The sequence below is a fragment of the Pelecanus crispus genome, chromosome 9 (assembly GCF_030463565.1).
Source record: "Pelecanus crispus isolate bPelCri1 chromosome 9, bPelCri1.pri, whole genome shotgun sequence".
NCBI classification, from domain to species: Eukaryota; Metazoa; Chordata; class Aves; order Pelecaniformes; family Pelecanidae; genus Pelecanus; species Pelecanus crispus.
The window spans coordinates 316,848-328,147 of NC_134651.1; the positions used below are offsets into that span (position 1 = coordinate 316,848).

Below are 11,300 nucleotides of genomic sequence, written 5' to 3' on the forward strand. Positions count from 1 at the left end.
ATTGTCCCCCTGTACTCGGTGCTGGTGAGGCCACACGTGGAATGCTGTGTCCAGTTTTGGGCCCCTCAGCACAAGAAGGACATTGGGGTGCTGGAGCGTGTCCAGAGAAGGGCAGCGGAGCTGGGGAAGGGTCTGGAGCACAGGGCTGGTGGGGAGCAGCTGAGGGAGCTGGGGGTGTTCAGCCTGGAGAAGAGGAGGCTGAGGGGAGACCTGATCGCTCTCTACATCTCCCTGAAAGGAGGGTGTAGTGAGGTGGGGGTTGGTCTCTTCTCCCGTGTAGTTAGCGATAGGATGAGAAGAAATGGGCTCAAGCTGCACCAGGGGAGGTTTAGGTTGGAAATTAGGAAAAATTTCTTTACGGAAAGGGTGGTCAAGCATTGGAACAGGCTGCCCAGAGAGGTGGGGGAGTCCCCATCCCTGGAAGTGTTCAAAGAACGGGCAGAGGTGGCACTTGGGGACATGGTTCAGTCTGGTCTACCCTTGATTGGTTTAGAATGGACTTGGTAGTGTAGGTTAATGGTTGGACTGGATGATCTTAAGGGTCTTTTCCAACCTAAACAATTCTATGATTCTAGTTTTACATACCACAAATGAGGGCACAAAGAGATTACGTGATTACGTAAGTCACACTCTACAGCACAACAGGAACTGCACTGCTGTCTCCTTCAACCTAGGTCAGCTTCCTTCTTCTCTGATGCTGCTGTATCTAGGGGCTTCACAGTGATGGTGAAGCCTAAGAAAAAAGGTCAATCAAGAAGTTTTGAGAACTACTTTGAAAAAAAAAAAAACCGACACAATTTAAGTCTGCTGGTGGCCTTTAAGAATCTTACCTAAACAGAAATCTCACAGTTTGAATACAATTTTTGATTTTGGAAACACAATACACTTTAATACAACCTTTAAGAATTTCTTGACAGAAGACTGTTAGTTCATTTTGTGATGCTTACACCATTGCTCACCAATCAATCACTGAAAAACAGGAACATGGAACATTTAATAATAACACCAACAGTAGATAGACTAGGAAAATTGATCACAGGTAGAAAAAAAGGATTACCTGGGGTACAGGGAGAAACTCAAATGTACCATGGAAGCGTCCTTCTATTCACAAACCTGAAAGACTGTCAGAATACTGAACCCAAAAAGGATTAGGGACAGATCAATACCCAAAGAACAAAAAGGAGCATTCTGACCAAGAAAATAGTGAGGGGCCAGCAGATGTTGCAGAGGGTATGGGCAAGCAGACAAGTTGCTGCAGGAAAAGCTGTGAATGGACTTGGAGCTCTACTATTGCTGTGCTTATGCTGCAACTGCCTATGTGCATGCTGTTAGCCATTAGGAAGGGCCAGACAGCTAACTCCTCTTCCACACCTCCCCTTATATTGTAGTAATTTGTGGTGATGCTCTAAGCAATTATTGCAGTTTTAACACAATACATTCTGTTCAGTTCTCTAAGCAAGCCTATATCTGTCTCTTCACTGTAGCTTCAGTCACATCTGCCTTAAAAATACTCATAGGTAAGGAATACTGTGGTACAGTGCAATGTTCCCAGCTTTTACATTCCTGAAGAGTTCATACAACAGTCACAGGCATTAGCATTCACTCTAGGTCTACAATTTGATTAATCAATGTAAAAAAATCCCCTCCCAAACCCCACCTCCACCCCACATCATGCCCACCTCTCTCTCTCTCTCAAATGAAGTGGGAAAATGCCACAAGTCTGTATGTTGAAATTCAGCCCACACGACATTTCCTTTGGATTTAATTGCTTCCATACAATTTGTATCTGCAAGTCACTCTTGGCCCTTGAGCACCAAATATGCTATTACAAAGACGCTCTTGTCCTGTATTAACCTTCTTAATCAAAGAGACAGAATTATGGGTAAAACCAATTTTCAACTTCATCCAAAGCATCCAAACAGGAAACAAGTCAAAGCCCAACCGCCGACTCTTCCAACATGATTTGAAGAAGTGAACAGTAAAAAGCTGGAAAGCACAGACTTTACAGATTCTACATTGTCAATCCTGTCCAAAGTTGGACACATTCATCACCTTGGGAAGCAGACAGCTCTGCATTACTGTCATTTACCAATTACGCAGTAAAGATGGTCCGGCAGACCATCTTTTAGATGTTGACTATAGCAGCTCACAAAAATTATAAAAATAAACCTACTATTCATTTTTCTTTCTTTGAGCAACCCAAACTGTTAGTAAAGACAACACCTTTTCAGGTGGTTCCAGAAAAACCATGGTAGCATGCTTAATTAACACCTGTATCTATTCTACACACATCTTTCTAAAAATATGCTAATTGATATTCTTTTCTAATGATTAATGCATAAAGCAATTGTATTTTCAGCTCATATCATGAGATGGATGCATGACAGTTGTCACCCATTAATGCACAAATACTCCTGCACTTTGGGCTTAGCACTAAGACTAAAGGATTAATTGAAGGCAAATTTCATTAAACCAGTGCAATTCTGCATGCACATTATTTATTAGCTTAAAAGTGTACATCAGTCCAATATAGCGAATTTTATATCAACACAATAGTGTGTATAGCAGGGTTGTCATTTTAGAAGTGCGTACACCCAAATTTAGTGCAACTTTTGTGTCTAGACAGCCCTTTACGATAAGTTTCTTAAACATTTCCTCCAAGGAAACCCTTCTTGGTAACACTTCTAGGGGCAGCATAGTCTTGCTTAAAGCTTTCTTCACTGACACTTTACAGTGAAGTCCAAAACATAGCTTGTATCCTAACTCAGAAAACAAGAGAGGGAATTGGATCACATCCTGTAAGTCAAATGTGTCCTCGAAGCAATTTTATTCCAGATCTGCTTTCGTCCCCAGATTTTATTAAGCAGCACATTTTAAGCACCACATTAACCACCAAATTTTATTAAGCATCACAGGTGATGGGGTTTTAGATTCCGAAAAAATAGTCTATTGTTCATGAAAAGAGACCATCTTGGACCAGAAAATGAGTAATTATTAGCTTTCATCAGAAACTCTGTAGCCATTCCTACTACCAAATTCAGAGGGGAAAGAAGTAGCTCATAGATCCTTGGTGGGTTTTTAAATTTTTAAGAGGGACTCCGACATCAACATAGAAATTAGCCTAATTTTTCTTTTCAGCTATGCTTTACAAATTTATCAATCAAAAAAATCAAAAGAAGTTACTTCTATCCAGGTCAAAATTTCCTCCAGTGAATCAGCCTGATTTTAAAGTAATCTATTCCAAATATTTATAATTGTTGAATGGGAAGAAAAACTTTCCATAAAGTTAAATAAACATACGAATAACTTTTTTTCGCTTTACTGTAAATGTAAGCTTAAGCCCGGCAGATCTTACCGTTAGTACTCAAAGCAGACTTCGTTAAATAGCCCATTTACAACCAGTGTCAATAAACACGATGCGTCGCTCCAGCTGCAGCAGATCTGCAGAGTTAGTCTACAATACAGTACGTTAGAACACCATTCCTGCCCCTTTCACCAGCTCTCTTCAGTCCACGACCTAAAATAAGTACCTATCCATCAATAAGATGTGACCCAGCTCTGAACAGGACCATCCAAAGACCCTAGAAATAGTTTTTAACATATCACTGGATTTCTGCTATAAGGCCCCTGTTGTAACTAAATCTGCATGCTTGACACATTCACGTGCCTTTGGCAACAAATGGCAGTTAGCTCTAAAAAAGTGTGTTAATCCAAAACCAAAATTTTAAGCTCACGAACAAAAATGTGGTCCATTGTAACACTAAATTAAAAATATTTCTGACATGCTTTTTAAAAATCTGTGTATTAAATCACAAAGCTCTTTCCATAAACTACCAGGCCACCTGGCGTTCCACCATTTAGTTTGAAAGTGCGAAGTGTCAGAACACTGGAACAGCTGACCAGGGAAGTTGCGGATGCCTCAGCACCGGAAGTGTTTAAAGTCAGGCTGGATGGGGCTTTGAGCAACCTGACCTAGTGAGAGATCTCCCTGCCCATGGCCGGGGGGTGGGACTAGGCGGTCTTTAAAGGTCCCTTCCAACGCAAACCATTCTGTGATACCATTAAAATTAATCTGAAGATAATATTTGTAAACTACTGTCAGCAAATGAATGCATAAACTCGCTCTTAACTTTCGTATTAGAAAATATAATTTGGGTAAATAATTATCATAGTCCAACAATTATTAAAATGTAAACTACTGAAAAATACAAAGAACAGATAATCTAACACGTATGGCACATATAATGTCCTGAGACCAGTTTTTTAATTAAAAATTTCACCACAGGATCAGATATTGTATGACAGAGCCTGAAACCTCCTGTTAAATGGAAAGACGTTCAGTTCACCAAATTCAGTAGAAAGTCAGTGAAAATTAAAACCACTCAGCACTTCATAAGCTCCATTCTGCTGTGAATGAAGATGTAGTTAAAGTTCATAAATTTTACAAAAGACATGATTTTAAGTCCTTACCAAGAAAAGCTATGCAACATTGAACACAGGCAAAACCTTTTTCATACACAAAATGTGATTTTTGGCTTGATCACCACAAAAAAATAATTGGTTCTGCCCCACTTCTCCTGAAAAATAGGTTAACAAGCGTACTCAATTAAAAGCAACTGAACTTCAAAGGTTACGCAAAATGCCAGTTTTAACCCATTAAACAGTTCAGCCAGACAATTCACTGTAAGAGTAAGAACCAATTACACCTCTTTCACTATCAACTTTGTAACTTACAGTAGTGAAACCTATCCAAGCTTGCACTTTGTGCATAACAAGTTGATCACATCTATTGATCATTATTATTTTGCATACCATTTTAATTGCCCTTTATTTCCCAGTATTTCACTTCCATATACTCATTTGCATTGACAGAAGCACAAAGAAATTAAATTTCTACGAGCTTTTTTTTTTCTGTGGAGACCATTGCAGTTCTGGTTTTAGTTCAATTCACTACTTCTAATGTAGCACTGAATAGGGAAGTTAATCTATTAAACCTTTACAATAACTAACTAACTCCACGTCGGTACGGTTGTACTGATGTACTTAAGAGCTAACCATACAGAATTTTCTTAGGCAGTATACATACTCTGTTTAAACACACTTGCAAAAGAGCCATCTAAAATATAAAATTAACAAACACCTTCAAAACCAAACCAAAACAAAAAAAAAATCAGCATAGGCTTTCCAGTGATCACATGAACTTCATTGTTTGCTCTGTCTCAACATTCCTATCAAGTTACATGTTTATATCAAGCTGAACACAATCATGAGAACTTACTCATTATTTAGTGGAATGTATCAATAAGAAAATGTTATTATATATCAAAAAGATACCTAAAAACTACCAGGAAACAGCATTTCCTTCATGTAATATTAAAAAAAAAGACTTTAACTTTGTGTGCAGTTTATTATGAAATAATTACTTTTATAGTTTGTCAGTGTTTATTATTTAATATATTTGCCAAGCACAGTAATTAAATTAAGCTCATACAGATGTATCTGAAATATGGTTGCATTCTGTACACACAAATTGAGAAACTTTTAAAGCTGCGATGACTGAAATGCAAGTTCTGACTGGAGTCACAGGTATGCAATGAAGCAGAACAGCCTACGAAGTATGTAACAGCAAGAACATGGCCTAGTATCTATGGCTTTTATTAGTGTGTCCCAAGAATAACTTTCAATATGCACAGGTCTGTAATAAAACTTATTAAATACTCATGTGATTACCGATTCCATTGTTCCTGTTGTACTTTACAATTTACGCACCTAATTTTGGGAGCATATTCAAATTTATATAGCTAGCTCTCCCTTACCAGAAGTTTAGACGATATTTTGCACTGAAATAAAACAGTTATTCCTGAACAACGTGTAAGGTCAATTTCTGAAATTCTTATTCTGTCTGCAATTGGGCAGAAATTCTATCAAGGCCTGATATTTGCAACAAACTAACTAGCATACTAAACTAACTCTCTCTTTTGAGAGACAACTTTGAAATTCCATTGTTTTTCTTGCTTGCGCAAAGTACCAGAGATTATTAAATCAAGAAAATATAACAATTTATTTCTAATCCTAAAATTACTTTTCATATTTTTTATTTCATATATTTCATATTTTCATTTGTAGGAATTAAATGACCTAACTGCATATGTCTGAGGAGTTCATGTGCTGATCCTCTCTCCTATTTGAATATGCTAGAGGTCCCTTAGACAAAGCCCAATCACTCAAGTTTTGCCAGAATGAGATGTGGCCCAACCTCAGAATCAAGGCGCTGAAATTACTCCGTACATCATGCTGATCCCAGGAAGCAGGAAGATAAAAACCAATTCTCATTTGCACAGAAGTTAAGGAACCTCTCTGGACTTATAACATCATTAAACAGCATTTGAACCACAGACTCCAGTTCAAGGAGCAACCAAGATAGACCTCTAACGCTGTCAATCACAGCTTGCAAATTTAGTTTTGATGTGGACATTCCAACCTCAGAACTTCCTAAGCATCTCTAAAATGAGTTACAAAGGTAACCTATAGTTGAATTTCCATTGATTAAAAGTTGGTATTGTATCACATATTTCCTGTTAGGAACTCTTTAATACGCTAATTACAGACAAAAGTCATGAGTAGTAGCACATCTCAGTACCGTCTTGCACATTATAACTTATTTTTAATAAAGGGACGCTGGCAAGGGGAGCAGTCAGGCACTAAGTCCCACATGAATAACCACTGGAGACAGGGAACAAAACAAATCCCTTAAGGTGTGGATTAAATGTTCCAAAAGCCATATGCTTCTGTAACTGTCTCCTTCTAATGCACGACACCAAAACCAGCGAGGATGCATGGCCTCTTGCTTTGCACCATTTTTCTACAAGGACCAAAGAAAGCTACATCAATGTAAGCCCCACCTTACAGGGCATGCACCATGTCCATGAGTAATTGTGGTCATAACTGTGGAACAATACTGCAAAAGTGTTGTACAAAGGTGTCAGTGTTTTCCACACTTCTATCAGAACTGAACAGAGTAACTGTCTCATGCATTGTCCATCTCCTCCCCCATTTCTAGTTGTGTAACCGCATTCCTGAGGAGGAAAAGTATCTCTGTTATGATTCCTGTACAGCACCAAGCACAACATCGATAGAAAATAATAACAATCTCTACAGAATTAACACAAATGGCTTTCAGGGCAAGGCTATATTTGGAAATCGTTTGAGCACTTCAACTGTCTTAGTATTATTTGTTTTGTCATTCTCAGGAAAAAAGTATTTTCACAGTATTTACATTACTTTTCTTCTGTTGTCCTGCTGAACATGCTCAGTAATATAAGACTGATCATGTGTTAGATCAAGCTCCTCCACCAACAGAAACCAGCAAGAAAAAAACTGAACATGTTGAGTAAATCAAATTACTAAAAGTAATTAGCTTTCTTTCCCCTTGAGCAGGATTTACTGGCAAATATGTCCTGGTATGGCAAATGTTCACTGTAACATTTTAAAAAAACAGTGCGATAAAGATAACAGCGGCAACAGTTTCACAAATCTGTTCAGCGCAAACCCTGTACTCTCTATATTCTGTTTACCTTCTGGAATGAAATCAGAGTCTGGCCACGAAGCACTGCACACACACTGAGAAAACATTAAAACCGTAGTCTTCATTTGAAATATGAGGGTGTACCGCCTAAAAACAAATCAGTGGAAAGTAATACTTGAAAAATTCTTTTTACAGAATATGTGTACACAGCTCAGCATGTGGATCGATATGCAACTGATATTCCCACTTACCAACATAAGAGCGACACAAGGCAGTTTGCCTGTCTTTCCAGCAACCCTTTTTATCAGAAATAAATCACACTTAAATTTTTTTCCACACATGCACACACAGAGAAATGCTTTAGATAACATTGCTGTAAGTGTGTGTTCATTAGTCTGTTTTCCATCCCCCACTTCTGTGGTTTGGTATTTAATTACAGGGTGGAGGGTGGAGTGGTCCCCAGGCTACTTATGTTTCTTCCAGACACAGCCAGAAAATTTCTGCAGGAACTGACATGCAGGAGTGCGATTCCTTCAGGTTATAGCTGGTTCCCCGTCAACAAGGTTAGCGCACTGTTCATTGAAACTCCCATCACTATTTTTGTTTAATAATTCTTGAAAATATGTTTAAATGCAACAAATTGCATTCTAAACTTCAATAGATAATAAAGGCTTTAACAGGACCTAATTTGGCTATTTATTCTTCATTTGCTTCTCAATTTTCTTTTGCTAATGACTATAAACAAATCTTTATCATTAAGCTGGAAAGAAATGGCATTTTTTTTTTTTTTTGCCTTGAATATACAAAAATCTAACCTTGTATGCCTGGTTTGACCAAATAGGATTTTCAAGCACATCATCTGACTTGAACCTTATATATTATTGCACATAATTTTAAATGCTGCCTGCCATAAACAATCTTAAATTTCGGCAGAAAATTTTGTTTTCACCTGAAAAACTTTACACTACTTATGAAATATTATAATTCATATGTGATCACTTTATAACTAAGTATTACTCCCAAAAGCATCGAGGTATAAAGAAATACATTATTCAAATTAATTTTTATAGAAATGAAAAAAGTTCTGCTGGATAAATAAAACTAGGGAAACAAAACAAAGACTAACTTAGGTAACAAATACATACACAATGAAAATTATTTTATCTTAAAAAAGGATGTTTTTCATCAGATTATTACTGTCAACAGGATTTGGAAAGAAAATAAAGACACTTTGGGTCTTTATCCATGCTTTTTTTTAATAAAGGACTTGCTTTTTGCTTTAAGCAACAAGAATCCATCAACTTGGAAAACTGTCTCTACGTCAGAAATGTGTGACAGGAAGGTGAAACCACATGAGCTCATTTTGATATTAGTCATTGTCAAAAATCAAACAGCAGACAAAGATTATGTTATGTGATTTTTAGCCAGAGGTATCTGAAAACATCTGCTGGCCAATCCCTAGCAAGAATTTATATAAAATATTTATTTACGAATGATCTGTTACAATGCTTCTCTCAACCAGCTGCTGCTTCTCTGTCCTGTTCTGTTGAGAAAAATACATGCCAAGTGCAGAGCAACAAGATCTTCTCATTCAGGTGATAAACCAGATTAATAAAAAAAACTCCCAAGTTTGAACCCTGGTACGTGTCCACCCAGTATTATAAGCCATATACACTAACATACAGAATGGCGGAAAGAAAGGAAACATATTTTTGCGCTTTGCTAGTTAACTCAGAGTTTGACAAGTGGCAAAAAACTCGGTGCAGTGATTCGAAGGCTGGGCTCTTGAGTAACCCTTTGGACATTCCAAAGCCACAAGGCAAAGAAATCATTATAGAATCATGTAAATTATGCATTTATTCATTTTTCTAAACAGTATCTTTCCCCTCATGCATTGTCTATATGCCATTTATTATGGCTAAGTACACACACACATGCACACAGTTGAATATGAACTCAAGATACTACTCTTCTGACTGAGAAGACTGTAGTAAACGAGTAAATGATCTCCTGTAGCCCTGGCAGTTTAACATCCTCAATATCCTTAGGTAGATGCTTCATCAGTACATGTTTTATTTCATTAGTAAATATTTTGTCACTGTATATTTACCAGGTTAATACAGGGCCACTGAATTTGCAAGGAATCTGGAGCACAGATGCAGAATCTACCAAAATAAGGCACTGTTGCCTTACCGCATATTATCACTATTACATATTTTCAGGCCTATTGAACTGCTTTGAATCAAATTCCAAGTGTCATAAACAAAATCACGCTGGCCAAAATTACTGGCCAGAAGGGATAGGCAGTTATGTTACCACACCTCTCAAAATCTGTCACTAAAATAAGGAAGCCTCCTCCCGTGTCCCTAAAGATATGGATGCTATAAATACAGTACGCGCCACTTGCACTGCAGCAGTGCATTCCGTTCGTGAGAAGCCACCCGCGATACGGACCCGGCGGTTTCGCAGTTAAAGCCTGGACTGGAGACCCGGGGGCCCGGGTTATGCAGCGGCCCCGGCCACAGCCCATCTTGTATCTCGGCTCCAGCGGGTCACAGACACGCAGTGTCCTGTTCCCACATTCTGGAAAACTCCCTGGAAGAACTGCTATTAGACTTATTTGAAAAAAAAAAAAAAAAAAAGTTTCTGAATCTTGGACGTGTGGCCACGCCGGAAAGAAATAGAGAAGCGACAGTCTGCGGGCAGGGCTTCTGCCCCCGGCTCTGGAAGCAGCCCTCCCGCCCGCGCCCCGCGCCCCGCTGCGCCTCCCTCTTCCCTCCGCTGAGGCGGGAAGGAGCCTCCTGCCCGGGCTCTCGCATCCACCTCAGGCCGGGAAAGCCTCGGCGCGCCCCGCCGCCGCCGCCTCACGGCGCTGCCCCCCCTGTCGCCTCACGGCGCTGCCCCCCCTGCCGCCTCACGGCGCTGCCCCCGCCGCTGCTCCCCCCCCCACCGGGCGTCCCTCGCCGCCTCACGGCGCTGCCCCCGCTGCCCCCCCTCAGGCGACTCCCGCCGCCTCACGGCGCAGCCCGCATCCGGCCGGCGTGAAACTTGGCCGCCAACCCTCGCCCGCCGCGGAGCGGGCCACGGCAACCGCCCTCGGGGCCGGGACGCCGCCGCCGCCGAGCGCAGGAGCCCCGGCCGCGCCCCCCGCCGCCCCACTCACTTGAGGAAGTAGCGCTGTCCCGTGTGCGTGAGCGCCATCTCCCAGCCGGGCGGCAGCGGCAGCTCGTCCGTCACGTCGTAGGAGCGCTGGCGGAGGTGCGCGTGCTGCGGCGCCGCGGCCGAGCCCAGCAGCGAGGCGGGCGAGGAGTGAGAGCGGACGTGCTGCGCGGCGGCGGGCCGCGGCGGGGGGCCGCCCGAGTCCGTGCTCGACTGCCGCGAGTGCGAGCCCGAGTCGGGCTCCTTGAAGAAGGACTCGGGCAGGATCTTCTTCCTCCAGGAGCTGGGCTTGGGGTTCATGACGGCGTTGAAGAGCGCCTCCAGCTCCGTGTCCAGGTCCTGCGTGACGTGGATCACCTGCTGCCCCGGCGGCGGAGGCGCGGGAGCGGGGTTCATTTTCCACCCGTCGGTCCCGGCGGCGGGCGCGGGCGTCCCAGGGGCAGGCGGGCGCCGGGGCCGGCCGCGCTGCGAGGCCGCCGCCGAGGACGTGCCCTTCGGGGCCGGGCGGGCGGCTCTCCGGGAGCGGCGCCGCTCTGCCGGCGCGGGTGGCGCGCGGAGTGCCTCTGCGCCCCCGCCGGCAGTGTCGGTGTCCCGGCCGGCCGGCGGAGGGGCGGGC

The 11,300-nt window shown here is 41.9% G+C and overlaps 1 protein-coding gene across 1 annotated transcript in view; it reads right to left on the reverse strand.

Moving 5' to 3' along the window:
- WWTR1 (WW domain containing transcription regulator 1) overlaps positions 1 to 11,080 on the reverse strand; it is a 77,520-nt gene extending 66,440 nt beyond the window's left edge. Inside the window, exon 1 of the mRNA XM_075716529.1 lies at positions 10,689 to 11,080. Within this exon, the coding sequence (XP_075572644.1) occupies positions 10,689 to 11,080 (392 nt within the window). The remainder of the gene's footprint in view (positions 1 to 10,688) is intronic.
- Between the last annotated feature and the right edge of the window lie 220 nt (positions 11,081 to 11,300).